Below are 17,361 nucleotides of genomic sequence, written 5' to 3'. Positions count from 1 at the left end.
ATGTATTTTTTTGCTTGGCACCTGGGAGTAGTTTTTTGCTGTGATCACCGGTGATACACTGGCACCTGGGGGTAGTTTTTTGTTGTGATCACCGGTGATACATTGGCAGCCAACGTGTTAACACCAATTGTTTACGCTGGTATCCAGAAATCTTTTCTTTTTTCCTTTCGTGTATTATATTACTTTTTTTTTAATTTATAAGTAATTTCTTTTTATTTAAATGTATTTATTTTTTTTTTATTTGTATTGTTTTTCTTTCCTAAATTTTTTTCTTTGCGTTATTTTTATTTTGTTATCTCAAACTCCACTCCATCCATGGAATGGTGCACCATTTGAACTAAAGAACATCATCTCCTGGCCCTAGATACTGGAACACCACACGATCATGCCGCTGCGATGTTGTCCACCACCACTGTCAGCCCCTTGGATGTTATGGGTCATGGCGGGCACGAGCCCATGAGCGACCAGCATGCGATGCATCATAGCCACGACCACGGCACCATGAATATGGAAGGAGCAATGCATCATATGATGTCAATGGCGGTAAGTAAAGGCGATTTGTAGTTTCAAAAGATCTCTCTAACTTGTAACACTATTTTTGCAGTTCCACTTCGGCTACAATGAAACTGTGCTCTTCTCCTGGTGGAAATTCGATAGTATCATGGGCCTGATTGGTTCGATGATCGCTATATTTGTAATGGCTGTGCTTTACGAGGGTCTCAAGTACTATCGCGAGTACCTGTTTTGGAAGACATACAATTTGCTGGAATACCGGCCGGTTACCGGGCCACAACGCAATCCCGAGGATCCGCAACGGAGCACGCCGTCGACGAGCGCCTCACCTGTGCAGTAAGTAATTGTAGACTGGGTGTTGACTTTCTTGGTACTCGTAGCAGCTTTAGTTTTCTGTTTTATTCTTTACTTCTTTAACGTGTTGTTTGTATGTTTGTTGCTATTGTTGTAATCCATATTCTAATTCGCATATGTTTTGTCCCTTTTACTTCATTTTTCTCTCTTTCTCTCACCCATACACATTTGTGCTCTCAACGAAACAAAAAAATCGAAAAATCTGTAACGAGTAGATATGTTGGCGAAGTCATACACAAGCAACCGTGAGTATAATAATGAAAATTACATAGCTTTTAAGTAAGTGGTGTGATCAGCTGCATCGAGAACGTCAGATATTTTAATTTTCACCTAAAAATTAGTGTTGTTACAAATGTAAAGCATTTTGTCGCCTCAAATCCAACGTAACCTCAATTTATTCAGCTATCTAACCAGCTATCATAAAGAAGTATCCTAAATCCTATGCCGAGGCAGAATAATCACTGATTGCCGAGGATTTCGTGGTCGGACTTGAACGTGACATTCGCGACCTGGACTTACAAAGAGGTTAGGTGAAAAGCCTTGAGCTGCAAGGATGCCTGCATTAAGAATTAAACCGCTAATGAACTCTCGCTGAAAAAAACTCGTCATACCCAAGCCATCCACTCATCAAAGTAATCAACCACATTACTTGTGCATGTGTTTGTTGCCGCATCGATTATCCGCTTTTTAACGCATCAAATATTTCGTTTCCTGCCGCCATTTTATTTTTAAGCTATTAACATTTACTTTTCTTTGTGCTGCAGTTACTTATCCCATTCTCTTTCCCCTCTCTTTCCGTCTGCCACAGTCCGACGATGCTGTCGCTGAATCATTTCTATCAAACCGGGCTCCACATTCTGCAAGTGACGCTCTCCTTCATGCTGATGCTGATCTTTATGACCTATAACGTTTGGCTCTGCATTGCCGTAGTGCTGGGCGCCGCCGTGGGCTACTTCCTGTTCTGCTGGCGGAAGTCGGTGATTGTCGATGTAACGGAACACTGTCACTAGCAATGTTTAAAATGTGAAAGGCGCTTCGCTTGGATGCGCTGCCTCTGGCCAAGGCAAATTGGCAATACTGATTATCAGCAGCAACAACAACAACAACTTCAACAATATCAGCAACAAACTATAGCAGCCACAGCAGCAATAACAACATCAACCGCGTGCAGAGCCAGCAACAGGTTCGGCGTCAGCGGCCAACGCAGCGGCAGATACAACAGTTATGACGGTTATGTGGGGAGAAGAAACGGTGGCGCAACCTGCAACCCAACAGCCAATACGCTGATGAACAACGCCGGCGGCAGTATGCGCTGTGCCCGTTACGTTAAGCGTTCCATGACCGAGCCGGGGCAGCGCGGCATGCAAGTGACCATGGCCAACTACAACCAAAAGGACTATGATATTTACTACTACGAGCATGATGAGTACGAGGATGAGACAGTTATCATTGATACGATTGCCGTAACGGCCACCACCACCACACAGCTCATGGAGAGCGGTTGCGGCGGCGTCGGTGCTAATTGCCAGAAATGTCGAAATATTAAAATTCTTCTAAGACTAAGTTTAAGATATTTTTATGATATAAACTGTGAAATTGTTAAGAACACGATTTAAGGCAACACACACACAACAACAAAATCACAAACAAAAAGAAAAACAATAGTAGCTAGCAAGTGAATGAAGACAAAATAGGCATACAAAAAGTTAGCAATATAAAGTAGTTTAGGCAAGTGATAGCGCGCAGTCTTACGTCAGCGGGTGGAATTTAAGAAGCATAAAGTGAAATACTACATATTTTTACACGAAGTAGTTGTACAATTGTTTAGGCGTAATTAGAAATTTGCAAAGTGCACCTTTCGCCGTAAATGCGAGTTCACTTGCGATTGCGGTTAGTTTGGTGCTATGAATGCATTGGCCTTCGACCGAAATAAGCGAAAAAATGTATTTTCGACTATTGAACTTTAATTTAATTGTTAAATAGCAATTTTTTGTTTTTTGGTGATTATTTACTATTTTGTGTTTGAAACTTACTCAGCTGAACGATGTGGATGCCCCTTGATGGCGTTTATATACATACATACATATTTCAATAATTTATACCAGCAGACACAAACATGCATGCACACAGCTACAACTTATACCGACACGTTATTAGCTAATATATTTTTTAATTTATATTGGTTTTTTTATCATATTATATTATTGTAGTAGTTAATAATAGTCATTATTTTTGTGAATTTTTTTTAATCCAAAATTACAAGCAATTTGTTACATGTAGAAAGTGAGGCTACAGCCGATTCCTACACAAAATCCATTATTGTTTAATATTATACATACATACAGCTGTAAAAAGTGCGTAGGAGCAGGTGTTTGACTCCTTTTGAAAGAAAAAAATTGTTACAGTGGTGTGCGTAAAAATACTTACATTGCTGCAAATGTTATTGTATATTGCATGTTAAGTTTTCATTAAGTAAAAACTTGTGCTATAAAATTTTACAACGCATTTTATGTAAGAAAAGAATCCTACCATATATGATATGTATGTACGTGTATTTAAGAAATATTGAATATGAAGTCAACACTATACGCAACAAAATATTGTATTGTGAAATTGTTTTTGAAAAATGAAGCGAAAGTTAATCCGCTGCTACAAGCAAACACACATATACTCACTGATATGCATACATACAGAGATTCATATGCGTACATTTTTCAAACTTACTGTGGAAAATTCAAATAAAGACCAAAATATCCTTTAAGCCGACAACTGGTGTTATTTGTATGGACGGATGGGCAAGTAAGTGTGAAAGTGCGCATTTATTCCTTATTATGAAATTCAATCATTTTTATTATCAAAAAGTTCAAATTTTTCAAAAATAACCAAATTCCAACGAAACCGACCCGCCCTAATTTGATTTACGCAATTTTCGGTCGTTGCACAAAACCAGCTGAAGTAATAGGCGACCATAAGTGATGAGAAAGGCGCTGAAAAACAACAGGCAACAACAAATGTGACAGTTGTCCTTTCCTTTTGTGCCACTTTCTCATTATCCTCGCTGACAGTGCTGCGTGTCACTGATTTGCAGGGTTGTTTTTAATTGTAGTAGTAAATTTTATTTACTATTAAAAGTGATGCAATTATTTATGATTAATTTAACTAAACTTATTTTAAATGACCATAGGTGTCGGAAATTTACTTATTTTTAGACTTTATTTATATTTTTATGCAATTTTTTACATTACTTTGACAAATTAATAGTCCAACTTTTAGACTTTTTTAGTTACCAGGAATGCAACCTTGTTGCGTCTTCTCTCTTTGGTGTGTCCTTCTAAACAAACTGATCGTTGTTCACATTATTGTTGCATGCTGCTGGGCGATTCTGTTGGCCGGGTGTTTCACTAAGAATTTAAAATTGATTTTTGGCGAATTTTTCGCCGCGCATGTATGTGTGCGCGCACTGTGTGTGTAAATTGCCTATGTACACAAGCAAACGAGTGTGCAAAACGCCAAATGCGCTTAAATCCTTACCTTTTCTAAAAACTCTTCCAAAATTAAATCTATTGGCAGTGCTTTTCAGTTATTTATTTATTTTATGCAATAATTCGCAGCTAAAACATCTAAAAATATATTTGTATGTATGCCTGCAATATTTAACACTGTAAGATTTCCTCTTTGGCCATTAGTACACAAACCGCTGATTCACTCCAAATTAGTATTCAATTGCAATAAATTTAAATGTATTAAGATAATTTTATGGGGAGCATGTGACATTGTTTTATTAACGCTCGCCACCAAACACTTAGTACACAAATGTATACAAGCAGATATAATTCGGCTACAGATATGGAAAGTCCTTAGTTAACTGATACACATCAACATTCATACACCGAAATCTACTAAAATAAAATATGGTACACCGCTAGCTTCAATAACACACACTAACACAGCACTTAAAAGAATATTATTTCCTCTTGCACTTAATTCAGTGGGATTACAATCTTTACTCTCTACTGCTTTGTTTTCGTCGAGGTCTTGCCTGCATCTGTATCATCGAGTGCAGCATCACGTTCCGCCAACTGTTTCAACAATTCAAAGCCACTTTTCCACCTAATTACATCCGCGCGTAAATCCATTTTATTGCGATGAGATATTATTTTTTTGTCCAGCGCAAAATCTTGTCTAGGACATGCAATATCGCCTTGCCGCAGCTTCAGCACTGGACACAAGTCGTTGTGGCCATCACCAACATAAATAATACATTCGTAATGCGTATTATCGCGCAGATTCCGCTTGGCCACGAAATGCTCCAATATTTTACCCTTACATAAGTTGGCGGCACTCAATTTGCAGTCGGTCTGATGGTGATAAGGTTGCAGATGCAGTAAGCCGTCATTGTCAAAATATGCTGGATTTGTGAATATGCTTTCAAAACAATTTACCAGTCCATGCGCCTCTAGCCATTCACTTATAAAGATGGTATTGGAATCACTGATAATAACCAAGTCATATTTATTTTCCTGCGCTTGATGCAGCCGCTTGAGCAAACGCACAAAACCAGGTACCTCTGGTATGCAGCGTACTTTGTCTCGTATTGTTTGTGGTGAAAAGCTTTGTTTATGCAAACGTCGGAAAACTTCAGACATATATTCCTGCCAACCCTCTTTGTGTATAATGGTTTCACTGGGGAAGTTGTCGGCTGGTAGGAGATTGCGAACGACATCGTCTGTGTTGGCATCCACTACGGTACAATCGAAATCAAATGCGACCAAACAACGTGATACTCTAGGAATCATCTTACAGCTATCCATAATTGAACGAGTTATCTCTAGTGGTAGTAAACGCACACGAAACGCCAATGCTATTGAGTGAATGTAAAATACTAGCAGCTGATTTTCTACGCTTACATTCGTCTCCCTAATTTTGCATAGGTGTGAATGAGTGGACGGAAAATTTGTGTATAAAAAAAATCTAAATTTGTTCGAGGTCACAAGTTTAACCTTTACTTTGGATTAAAAGCTAACAAAGTAATAACATTACACTTGGTATAAATCCATTTCAAATACCTCCTATGCTATTAAACAATTGCACAAAATAAAAATGAGTGTTCAGAAAATAGCGGACAAAAGAGTGACATTTCGGCAGTGTTGCATTTTAATGTACTAAACAAAAATTATTTGCATAATTTCTAACTAAAATTATTCCAGACCATGGTTCAATTATTCAAGATAGTGTCGATACAACTTACTATAATTGAATGATGTTCCAGAGCAGAGCTGAAACTATGACGATTAATTATTTAAATTAAGTTAATTTTATAAACTTGCAAATGAAAGTGACACCCTGTCGTGGGACTTGTTTTGGGCAATTCCCTTAACACCGCCCCAACTTTCACTTTCAAGAAAACTTCGCTTTGCAAACAGCTGTTTAGTTGCTATATCAAACGTAAATAAAACAAATAGGCAGCTGCCAATAACACTGCAAGTTTGTGCGGAACCGATAGTATATCACCATGTGCTATTGACGTTTATTTGCATTTACTATTGAGCGAAGATAAAAGTTTTATTGCCGTACCCAGTAGTAAAAGATAGCTACATCAGTCAGTGCATTGCAGTGTGCGCACGGTATTGAACGTGTTCAGTGAACAGCGCTTCCGAAAACTATAGCAACCATTGTGCTTCCAGTGTTATAGTAGAGCACAAATATTGTATAAAATAGCAGCACATAAATGAGCAAGATGCAGGTGGAGCGCAACCTGGCACAAACAGAAACGATCGGAACCAACGGTCAAAGCAGCGACAGCACGAGCGCAACAGTTGCATCAGGCGTGGCCGTGAAATGTGCAACAGTCGATAATGTCAACAGGAATCAACGTCGACTACAAGATGTGGGCACATTGCGCCGCGAGGACTTTGACGGCGGACCGGTGAGTGTGGATGAAATCGTACCAGGACTATATTTGGGTATGTGTGCCAGAGTATGCGATGTGACATACAGTAATTGTAACGCTTTGATCATTGCAGGTAATCTAACCGCCGCTACCCATATGGAAACATTAAAAAATTTCGAAATTACTCACATACTAACACTGGACTCAGTGCCGCTGCCACAACATATCACCCAGGCAAGCTTTCTTACAACCAAATACGTGCACAGTAAGTTGTGCTTGCCGAGAAAAAAATACACACGCAACATGTACATACATACATAAATATTTTGGATGCAAATATAGAAGTATTTAAATATAGGTCCAAACCTTATTAGTTTTCCAAACTATGTTTTGAAAGTTAAAATCGAAAGAGCCAGAGATCTGTGCAGCTATTACATTTGACTTCAGCCACATACCGTTATTCTGAACGGAGGAAAAGAGAAAATTAATAGAATGCATAGCAGATATTCGTTATTTACTGCAATCCTGATTATACAGACATACACAAAGCTATTTAAAGCTCCCACTGGTGACACCACGCTTCAGCTTATAATGGCACAAAACCTTGACAAGCCAGCTTCAACTGACTAAGCTTCTAATAAAGGACGTAGGTTTCTTTATTTTATTTTTTTGTTAACACATGCATACACACCAGTAACACACGCATTTGCTTCGTAGAATGCTCGACATCACAGTCAATAGCTAACCACGCATTAAAAGCATGTCGACACGCACGCATTTTCCGTAACAAGTATGTCCGCAGTTACAAAAGCCTGTAGAAATGTAGTGTCGCTACCTGTTACCAGTGCGTTGCACACACCAACGCATGCACATGTTTCCATAGCCACTGCTTTCCTCCCACGCTAGGCCCTGTCATGTCATATCTTGTGTGTGTGTGTGTGCATTCAATTACTACTTTGCCATAAAATTTCGTTTTGCGAAGGTTTTAATAAATTTAAATATTTTCTTCTTGCTCACGCCACTTCAATTGGCGGCCTTAAGGACAACAACCAATGCGCAGCTTTATAGTCAATGACAGCAACCACCAGCGTATGACAGCACACAGCAACGCACATCATAATTCTACAAGTCGACACGAATATCAAAGTAGTCATTACATTGAGGATTTGTGTGCATGCGAGAGTGTGTGTGAGAAGCTTCCACCTCCCTGCTGTCTGCTGGTTTATTTCTTTGCCTGGATGCTTAGTGCGGTTACATTTGTTGTTGTTTACGTGTGGCTGCGGCACCCCACTTCTCTTTTTCGGAAGCGTAGCGTGGGTTTTGTTTATTATTACGCTATTATTTGAATGAAGACACAAGTAACAGCCCACAAAGCTTTTATTGGCAGCGCGTTTACTTTTGAACGCGGCGCCTATGGCAGTGTGGAAGTGTGAGTGCGGAGGAACTGCGTAGCATGAGGGAAATAAACAAATACTGGCATCTATTAATAGCAGATCTTGAAATGTTTTCAATACAGCAGACGTGCCTCTGGTTCTACGAGAATATGTTCGCTTGCAAAACTTGGCCTCATTATAATGATTTTTATAGACAGCAAATCCTTTCACCAATGTTGAGCAAAAAAATGAATTTACTCAATTCGTTATTTAAATTTTGCCCATTTAAGCCATATCCCTCAGTTGATAGTCTGGTCCCTTACTCGAAGTTTTACCCAGTTTTCTAGTGATACCAATGCTGCACAAAAACCGGTTCAAATCGGTTAAACAAATCACTTCAAGCCACCTTTCTTTGCTTGCCCTTTATATTTAATGTCTAACTGCCCCATTATCCCCTTCTCAAGTTGCCGACATGCCGAAGGAGGATATTTTGCACCATCTGGATACCTGCTCGGATTTTATAAGCTTGGCTATGGCGCAAAAGGGGCGTGTGCTCGTGCATTGGTGAGTACCCTTGTCGTAAATCCAACATACTTAGTTATAAACCATAAATTATTTACCTTAAAATATCCAACTTCGCTTAACTTTGCTGTCATTTCAGTTATTTTGGTGTTAGTCGCAGTTCTGCCGTCGTCATCGCTTTCATTATGAAACAACACGATTTGGAGTATCCGGCTGCGTTTGAGTTGGTGCGCTCTAAGCGTCGCTTTGTGCAACCCAATCCGGGCTTTGTGTCGCAACTGAAGCTCTATCGACGCATGGGCTGTAAAATCGATCAACAGTATCAGCGGTACAAACTCTATCGACTGCGTTTGGCGGGCGAACAAGTGCGCAAAGGTAAATATAGTAGTTTGACTTGAATACCACCAAAATACATATAAAAATAACCGGCTTACACAATCGGTAGCGAAAATATTGCCACAATCCTTTAATAGTCTGATCAAATCGGATCCCGCCGTTACGCAGGAGAATCCGGAGCCCATTGTCTATCGCTGTCGCAAGTGCCGTCGCGTTTTGGTGTCCAAATCGCACGTACTGCTGCACAACACCAAATCACTTGCCACAAGCACTGTACCAGCGGCCGCAAAGGCAGGCGGCAGCAACAACAATCCTTCTCCGGTTGTACAGCAGGCGCCGCGGCTGCTGGAACAGATTGCTGCGCAAATACGCAAGGCCTCACTGGCCTCACCCACCGTTGCCAGCGCCGCAGTTGGCGAAGGCGATGCAGTCAACGAGCAACTGCAGACTGTTTGTCGCAACATACTGTTCGTGGAGCCGATCTCTTGGATGCGCGACATCTCGCACAACACGCAGGGCCGCTTGCATTGCCCGAAGTGCGACCAAAAAGTGGGCAATTTCAGCTGGATTAACGGCTGCCAATGCCCTTGCGGCGAGGAAGTGTCACCGGCATTCTACTTGATACCTTCGCGCGTGGAGCTCTCCAAGGCTGTGCAAAACGTCCAAACAACGCTTTAGACTACCGTCGCCGTGGAGCAGCGCAGGGCAATGGCAGTTTTGGGCAATCCGCATATATTCACAAAAGTATTACTTCAATAATAGAAAGTGCAAGTAAAGAAAGAGAAAATGAAAAAGAAACGTAAAAAAAATACAAAATTTATAAATCTTGATGTGAAATTGAAATGCTTCCATTTTGTGTATGTTATGAAAGTAAATATTCACACTAGCTAAAATATCAAAATTTTCAAGTTGCGCCTAGATAAACGTAAACAAATTCATAATCAAAAATTCAATATAAAAACGTCTGCAACAGTTGAAGGGTTTCAAGTGCGCAAAAGCGATTTACATGTTAAAAAGTTTGGATACATGAAAATTAGCTAATTCTCAATAAAAAAATAAAATTTAAAAAATATACAAAGTAATTATATAACCATACTGATTGGATTGAATTAAATTTATAGAATTTCTCTAAGAGCTTCGACAATACTTAAAAATCGTTTTAGAAACTTACAACACTTTATGTGCATTTACAAAAAAAAAAAAAAAAATGTTTAAAAAATATTGATGTCAAAGTAAAAATAAAAAATGTTGAAAAAGTGAAAATAAATTTCATCTATTTATTTTATTAGTAATATTAGTATAAAACGCAATTTCTTTTAATTTGGATTAATAAACAATTCCCAAAGTTTTAAAATTTGAAAACGTATGTTTGCATATGCTTCTTAAAAATTCTTTTTCTTAATTTTTTTTTTTACTTAGAATTTTATAAAAAAAAATAGTAACAAATTAAAGTTAAATTTTTTTCGTAAATCAAAATATAAAAATTTTATCAAATTTCATATAAAATTTAGATATTTTGAAATTTTACCGACGGCACGGTCGTAAGCTGAATCATAGCTTATTTTATGCATAATCTTCGAAATAAATTTTAAATAAAAAATAAATTGACTTTCTGAATTCATTTTCAATAATTTCTATACCAATTATTGTTTTGAAAATTTATCATGTATTTCAGCTTAAATTATTTTTTTATATAGTATTTATTTTTACTTCACACCTTTTTCAAGCATTATTTTACGCCACAAAATTATTTTATTCAAATAAATTAATAAAAAATTCAAAGGAAACGTTCCAAAAAATCAATCATTAATGTGAAATGATATGTACATTTGTATTGGGTAGTCGAAAAAGTATTTTCGTACGACTGTAACGACATCTTTTGACAAAATACGAAAAAACTTTTACGGCTACCCAATATATGTATGTGTAAAATAAGAACTCTGGTGTTTAAATTCAATTCAGCGCTGCGATCTAAAGCGTGTGCAATAACATCCCTGTCAAAAAATGTTCACGCCATCGTCATCATTTTTGGTGCAAGTACGCATAGTTTATTAAAAATTTTCGCAGCCATCTGTATACGATAAATTACTATGCTATCATTAATTAAACCTACAAAACGGGATAATTTGCTCTGACTGCGTGCGAGTTTTATATATATGTATGCAGTATGCATGTAAAAAGTCCATTTGACGTAAAACTAAATTTTAAAAGGCGCCAAAGCGTCGATGTGTTATATTTTTTATATTACATGTTTTTTTTTTTAACTTTTTAACTCTTTTATACATATCTATTCGTACATATATGCTAATGTATATTTATTGATTCAATTTAATTTGTTTAAGAAAAATAATTTATATTATGAAAATGTGAAAAACGAGCCGCATTCGAAGCAGCAAATTCAAAGCGCTTTTGTAAAAACGTTTACTCCACGTTTCAATTTCAATTGTAATTTGAATTTAATTGCAAAAATGTTAAAAAGTCACATTATTAAAAAAGTAATTTAGTAGGATAATTCATTGGGCGCCTAATTACCATTTACCAATTTATATATTTTTTTCAGTTATTTCAAGTTGTTTTCAAAAAAAAACTCAAGCATAAAACTAAATAGTTTAAGAAATCACCTCGTTTAACGGCGTTCTTTGTGGCCTAACACAGCGGCAGTCAGTTGCAGTCGGCCTCAATCCAGCGGTTTGCCTTGTGGTATTGTTACTGTTGCTGCTGGTGTTGTCATAGCAACGCAAACATGTACTGTTGCTTATTTGAGTTGTATGTATGTTGTTGCTTGCAAGACACTGGCTGTGTGTTGGGCTGGCGATTGTGTGCAGCTGTTTGTGTTTTTGAAAGAAATGTTGATTTTTGGAAGGTGTCTGTTACCTGCAATGAGTTGACGGCGCCTCGGCAGCTTGGCTGGTTGCACCAACAAAGGAAGCAGATGATGATTGTTCACTTGATAATGTCGTTGCCGTTGGTTGTGCATAGTTGCGGGAGCGCCTGCGACGGCGACGGCGTCATGTTCTTGTAGAAGGCGGGTTTCTGTAAAAGTGCACAGTTTTGTGAAAGTTTTGCGAATGCCTCAATTCATTCAAAGAATTCATGACTAAACAAAATACCATCACACAAATATTTATTAAGCCTTACACTTGTATTAGGGAGAATAGAAGAGGTAAACGATGAGGAAGGATGCGCTGTGCCAGCGTTGGTCACGAAAGTAATTTTTTAGAAAACCGAGCTTGGCAAATGCGCGCAGAAAAGTATGCAACATGCGGCACGCTGAATAATTTATAAGTTTACTTAACATAAATTTAGTTTGGTACTGATTGCTTTAAAGGATTTCAAGTATTTATAAACGAAAACGAAAAAATAAATAAACAAAAAAGAAATTTAAGTCACATTCCGCATTTCTTCATATTTCATACATTATTTATTTATATATGTATATGTGCTTCTACATTGAAAAAGTTGCGTCATACTAAAATAAAAAAAAAAAACTTTCGTGACACGTTTTATGGAGTGTGTTGTGCGGCGAAATATTAAAATATTTTTTTTTTTTTTGAAGCAACTTAAGACTAAAATTGTTTATTAATATTTTTTTCTTGCATAATTAATGTATTATTTTTTGATGAATAATTTTGTAGTTTTTATAACTTAACGACTATTTATTTAAAATTATACGAGAAAAACATAAGTTAACCGTAGGATCATAAATTATTTTGTTACCTTTGTAAAGCGGGTATGAAAAAATTGAGTTTTCCACTATAAATCACACATCAACTTCAATCCCTTCACTTCCACCATTTTATTTTATAACTTCTCAACACACAAAATCTTTTTTCTCCTACTAAATAAGAATTAAGACGCAATTTGCAAAATTTGATTTTTTGTTTAAAACAATTACCTCGGTGTGGGTGAATGTGTGCGCAGTTTACTGAGCGTACGAAGTGGTAGCGAACTGGCGTACGAATATGAGGGCGTACGCGGGTCACTTAAAATCTACAAATATCATTGGTATGGTAATCTTCACATGTTGACTTCCAGAATATATAGTACGAAAAATACGAGCATTAATTTTTTTTTTTGTTTTTTTTTTTTTTTTTGTATCACAACTTTTTTCTTTACACTACATATTAGAAATATTCCAAAAAATAGAAAAAAGTACCTTGTTATCGAGTATCGAGTTTGTTTGAAGGGGATTGGTCTTGTAGGCGCAACTGAACTGGGTACTGGAGGACATTCAGTTACTCGTTCTCAAACGTATGCGTTTACGTGTGTTTTTACTCACGCTATGAAAAGTTAAACAAAAAACTCAAAAATTAAAACCTTGTTTGTTCATAAAACTAATTTTTATTAAGATTTTTTGCTTGAAATGTACCTCGAAATAACGCTGGCAGCGGAACAAAGACTACATTATGACAGATACAGGACCTACGGCAATTTTTGCGGTCATTATGCCGCGAGCATAAGAAGCCAGAGTACAGTCGAAGTGAATTAGCCAACGAGTGTTGTGGGTTTCAGCCAATGCAACAACTTTTCCCCTAGCAATTAAACATTTAAAGATTTAGTTTTTTTTTTTATCTCGATAGAGCAAAAAATCAAATCAATATAACTTTGATGGCAAATCAATATTTTTTTTTTAATATTTGTAAGCTCGTTAATTAAAAGAGCTTCTCAAATGTACGTAAGTCGTTTACTTAAGCAAATAATAAATTTTTTGTGTGTGCTAAGTTAATTAGCAAGTCTATCAATCCAAAACTCTATATCTAAACTTTATTTTTGCTTTTAGACGCCCACTATAAATTTTTATGTACCATACAAAAACCATTAAGTCCACGCGAAACAGAAATAAAAACTTTCGTCACTAACAACTCTAACCTCAAAAGTGAGAAAAAGCCTGCATATTAGATATAATATATTCATTTCCCTTATTAGATTTACGCATTCGCTTCGGAATTGTATGTATGCGTTTGGTAGTTCGAAAATTTGTGTATGTAAGTTTATATGCTTAAATATATATACTGTTGAAAATACGTTTGTACTCACCTTGATTTTCGACTTGAGATTATTCATTTTATTTATTGGGCTAGATTTTTAGAGTTTATTAAATTTGTTTTTGGGGAGAGTACCTCGATCCGCCACGTACAAATGCGTGTAATTAATACCGACTGCGGCTGCGGCTACGGCTGCGACTATGACGATCCCTGCTGTTGCGTCGATGGTTGCTGCGCGAGTGGGAACGTCTGCGATGTGATGCTTTGTGATGGTCTGAAAGTTAAAAAATAAAATAAAAATAAATAAAAGCAAAACAATATTAGCGTCTATATGTATGCATAAAACAATTTACAACTTACGTCGATGTTTGTCGGCCGAACGTCGGCTGCTGTGCTCACGTGAACGTCCGCGATACTCACGCTCGCGCTCACGGTCACGGTCACGTTCACGATGATCATGGTGCTCACTGCAATGGAAAGATTTTAGGTTTGGATTTATTGTATGTAACAGCATGCAATCCAATAAACTTATTTACCGTCTACGCTCGTTATGGTGGCTGTAAGTGCTGCGCTGTGCGCTGCGTTGTTCACGTTCCTCGCGCCTCTTTCGCTCCTCTTCCTCGCGATCCTTTTGTCTACGTTCGTGTATTTCCTCTACGGCTTTACGCAATCGCGAATAACCCAAATGTTGTTTTCCCATTAGATGGTCTTCAATACGCTGCTGAGCGTCGCCAACTATCAGAAAGGCTCCGCAGATTTCACATACTTCCATTTGCTTCTCAGGCAATGTACCCAGATCCTGCAACCAAGGCAGAACTTTCTTGTCGCTGCCGCTCCCGCCATCTTCACTTCTTGGCGATTTTTCACCATCTGATTTGTCCGTATTACTCTCTGGCGGTGGCGTAGTCAAGCTTTCTTTCAATAAACCATTTGTCTGATGGTGTATTTGCTGTTGTTGCTCGTGTTGCGCAACTAGCGCCTCTTTCTCGTCTTTTAATTGCTCGCAAAGTGCCATTAGATCCTTGGCCTGATCAACATCACCTCGTATGCCGGCCTCCTCGGCTTCGGAGAGCAATTTTTTAATACGTGCGTTCATATTGTTCAACTGTTCCTGGTACTTTGAAAGTGGTATAGAAGGTGTGGGCTGATCTCGGTGCATTAATTGCAGACGCTGCTTGCCTTTTTGGATTTTACGATCGACATCATTTAACATGTTGTTACAAAACCGCAAAAACTCATCTTCGTAAGAACGCTTACGAGGTGATGGACGTGCTTCTTCATACAAGCGTTTTGCTTCGTCGTCATGTATTTGGGTGCATGGTCCCAAATCTGCACGAGTATTAATGAAGAGATCATGTGGACAAAATTTCACTATATAATACTGACAGAACTGAAAAAAAAATCAAATGCAAAACAAAAACTCAATACTTATTCCATTTATTTCTAAGCCTTCGCATATATTATTGATTTTGTTACGAACAATATTTTGACAGCATGATTTGCCTTTGAGAAAATTTAAATACTCACGTCCGGATCATCCCAACTAACTTTACGCGGCGCTTCCGATGGATGTAAATTTCTATTACGACCCATCAGCTCGTCCAGCATTTGACGTGCTGCGTCCACCATTGTTAAAAACAAATTTTTTGCGACTTTAACCCCTTACTTCCTATGCCAGTAGTACGACGTTGCTCGTGTTCATACAAAATATCAAGTTCATAAACAACCTTCTGTTACAATTGTGTATTTCTATTTTAAGTTCTTCTATTTCTTCTTATTTTGACTAAATGCAAATATTTAAAACAATATTTTTCAGAAAAAAATTTCTATCAATTTTCCACAAATACAAGAGCAGAACAAGAATGACAGTTCAACTTTGCTACTTGAATAAAAAGGCATGCACACAGGGTTGCTAACGCGGTCATTGCAAATATACCTAATATGGTGTCCATACTCATTATTTAAATTATAGCCAGTCATAAATTTAACGACGAAGTTTTTATTTAAGAAATATGGTTTTCTAGGTCTAGGTCTCAAACATTAACAATATTTTTTTACATAATATTGTGGAATACTGCCGAGTTGGGTTCTTGGTTGGATACAAATCCGGATTCATTTGTCTTGTATAGACCCGACTTCCGTGGGACGGAACGAAGTCGAAGTTATCCTAAGCTTAGGGCTGAAGGACAGTTTCTTTGATATCAGAAGACATTTCAAAGGGAGGGGGGTGTTAGATTAGAGGGGTTAGTGCACGCAGGACCTATATTGGATATTTATGCACTTCTTCGTATCGGATTCTTCAGTTATCACAAAATTACCAGAAACCAAACATCAAATCGATTATCAATATATAAATAATAAATACATTCAAAACATAAAAACATTTACTCACCAAAATTTATATAGAAAATTATTTTTGACCTTTGCTCTGAATTCTTTAGTAACGCTAAAAATGGCTTTTGGACCGCCCAAACGACGTCTACTGATATTCGATTTCGACGAGACTTTGACTTCGATGGATTCCACTTGTCTTTTGCGCGATTTGCTGCCGGTGTATCGACGTCCCAAGGAAATAAACGAGTTAAAAGGAGGAAGGATTGCATACTTGAACACATTATTTACAGAATTACGTGCAGCAGGTTACTCATCGACCGAACTACGTCGCCTAATAGCAGGCATACCGCCAGTGCCGAGCATTGTGGACTTTATAAAACATCTCTACGAATCATGTGATCCAAAATACGATATTATTATTATCAGCGACTGCAGCAGCATTTTTATCAACGATTGGCTCGCCAATCATCAACTGACCGAGTGTATCAAAGAGATTTTCACTAATCCATCGTTTGTTGTTTCCAGTGATGGTATGCGAGTGGAGGCGATGCAACGAGCCAAATGTCCGCTGAGCCCACCAAACCTTTGCAAACGCAGTATTTTGGAAAGATATCTGACAAAGCGCCAGGCGATGGGTGTAACTTACGACCGTGTGATTTTCGTGGCCGATGGCGCGCACGACTATTGTCCCACGTTGGTCATGCGTCGGGATGACATTGTGTGCGCACGGAAAGGAAAGGATCTTGAGAAGAAAATACGTTGCTATCGCAGAAAGTGCAAGGTGAGACCGCTTGTGCTGTTGTGGAGTACCGGGCATGGGCTGCTGACGCTCTTGGAGTCTGCTCTAGATTGTGTGACTATTTCAAGCATATAAACCCGGTTGAAATAGTTTTAAATAAAACTGGTGCGATTTTTTTAATTGTAAAAATTATAGACACACACAAATACAAAGGATACAGTGAGCAAAAGGAAACAAATACGTACAGTAGTTACAACAAATAGTGTTATTGTTAAAAATTCTTAATACCAATTCCAATTTCACATTTTTGGCAAA

At 37.7% G+C, this 17,361-nt stretch overlaps 5 protein-coding genes across 13 annotated transcripts in view; 3 read left to right on the top strand and 2 right to left on the bottom strand.

The window, feature by feature from the left end:
- The window catches only part of LOC108978419 (high affinity copper uptake protein 1), a 31,220-nt gene extending 27,592 nt beyond the window's left edge, over positions 1 to 3,628 (top strand). For 2 of the 4 annotated variants that reach the window (XM_018948688.1, XM_018948689.1), the window contains exons 3-6: positions 344 to 543; positions 605 to 849; positions 1,083 to 1,112; positions 1,676 to 3,628. In XM_018948688.1, coding sequence (XP_018804233.1) covers positions 344 to 543; positions 605 to 849; positions 1,083 to 1,112; positions 1,676 to 1,877 — 677 coding nt within the window. In that variant the 3' untranslated portion in view covers positions 1,878 to 3,628. The remainder of the gene's footprint in view (positions 1 to 343; positions 544 to 604; positions 850 to 1,082; positions 1,113 to 1,675) is intronic. The other 2 variants (XM_018948690.1, XM_018948691.1) reach the window with 2 other exon arrangements.
- Positions 3,629 to 4,437: 809 nt separating this feature from the next.
- Positions 4,438 to 5,987, bottom strand: LOC108978409 (probable phosphatase phospho2). 2 transcript variants are annotated; one of them, XM_018948676.1, is made up of 2 exons: positions 5,669 to 5,987; positions 4,438 to 5,608 (listed from the first exon to the last, which is right to left on the bottom strand). In XM_018948676.1, the coding sequence occupies exons 1-2, from the start codon at positions 5,676 to 5,678 to the stop codon at positions 4,878 to 4,880; spliced, it is 741 nt and encodes a 246-aa protein (XP_018804221.1). In that variant the 5' UTR covers positions 5,679 to 5,987; the 3' UTR covers positions 4,438 to 4,877. The 2 variants fall into 2 exon arrangements, with proteins under 2 accessions (XP_018804221.1, XP_018804220.1); XM_018948675.1 differs by having other exon boundaries at positions 4,438 to 5,985.
- A 287-nt stretch (positions 5,988 to 6,274) lies between these two features.
- LOC108978406 (dual specificity protein phosphatase 12) lies at positions 6,275 to 10,153 on the top strand. The gene is made up of 5 exons (XM_018948668.1): positions 6,275 to 6,830; positions 6,891 to 7,022; positions 8,595 to 8,694; positions 8,792 to 9,027; positions 9,098 to 10,153. The coding sequence occupies exons 1-5, from the start codon at positions 6,596 to 6,598 to the stop codon at positions 9,664 to 9,666; spliced, it is 1,272 nt and encodes a 423-aa protein (XP_018804213.1). The 5' UTR covers positions 6,275 to 6,595; the 3' UTR covers positions 9,667 to 10,153.
- Positions 10,154 to 11,669: 1,516 nt separating this feature from the next.
- On the bottom strand, positions 11,670 to 15,842 carry LOC108978445 (luc7-like protein 3). Of its 5 annotated transcripts, none has more exons than XM_018948744.1 (8): positions 15,501 to 15,842; positions 14,510 to 15,363; positions 14,334 to 14,440; positions 14,026 to 14,247; positions 13,358 to 13,520; positions 13,145 to 13,268; positions 12,884 to 13,016; positions 12,595 to 12,826 (listed from the first exon to the last, which is right to left on the bottom strand). In XM_018948744.1, exons 1-4 carry the CDS (start codon positions 15,600 to 15,602, stop codon positions 14,138 to 14,140), a joined length of 1,173 nt encoding a protein of 390 aa, XP_018804289.1. In that variant the 5' UTR covers positions 15,603 to 15,842; the 3' UTR covers positions 12,595 to 12,826; positions 12,884 to 13,016; positions 13,145 to 13,268; positions 13,358 to 13,520; positions 14,026 to 14,137. The 5 variants fall into 5 exon arrangements, with proteins under 5 accessions (XP_018804286.1, XP_018804289.1, XP_018804288.1 ...); XM_018948743.1 differs by having other exon boundaries at positions 12,595 to 12,823; XM_018948740.1 differs by having other exon boundaries at positions 12,595 to 13,016.
- A 510-nt stretch (positions 15,843 to 16,352) lies between these two features.
- LOC108978439 (probable phosphatase phospho2) lies at positions 16,353 to 17,352 on the top strand. The gene has a single exon (XM_018948729.1). It carries the CDS (start codon positions 16,426 to 16,428, stop codon positions 17,179 to 17,181), a length of 756 nt encoding a protein of 251 aa, XP_018804274.1. The 5' UTR covers positions 16,353 to 16,425; the 3' UTR covers positions 17,182 to 17,352.
- The last annotated feature ends 9 nt before the right edge of the window (positions 17,353 to 17,361 follow it).

Source organism: Bactrocera latifrons, unplaced genomic scaffold (genome assembly GCF_001853355.1).
Source record: "Bactrocera latifrons isolate USDA-ARS-PBARC rearing strain unplaced genomic scaffold, ASM185335v1 scaffold_121, whole genome shotgun sequence".
Classification (NCBI taxonomy): Eukaryota; Metazoa; Arthropoda; class Insecta; order Diptera; family Tephritidae; genus Bactrocera; species Bactrocera latifrons.
Note: the sequence above shows the minus strand (reverse complement) of the source record. Positions and strands in the feature narration are given on the sequence as shown.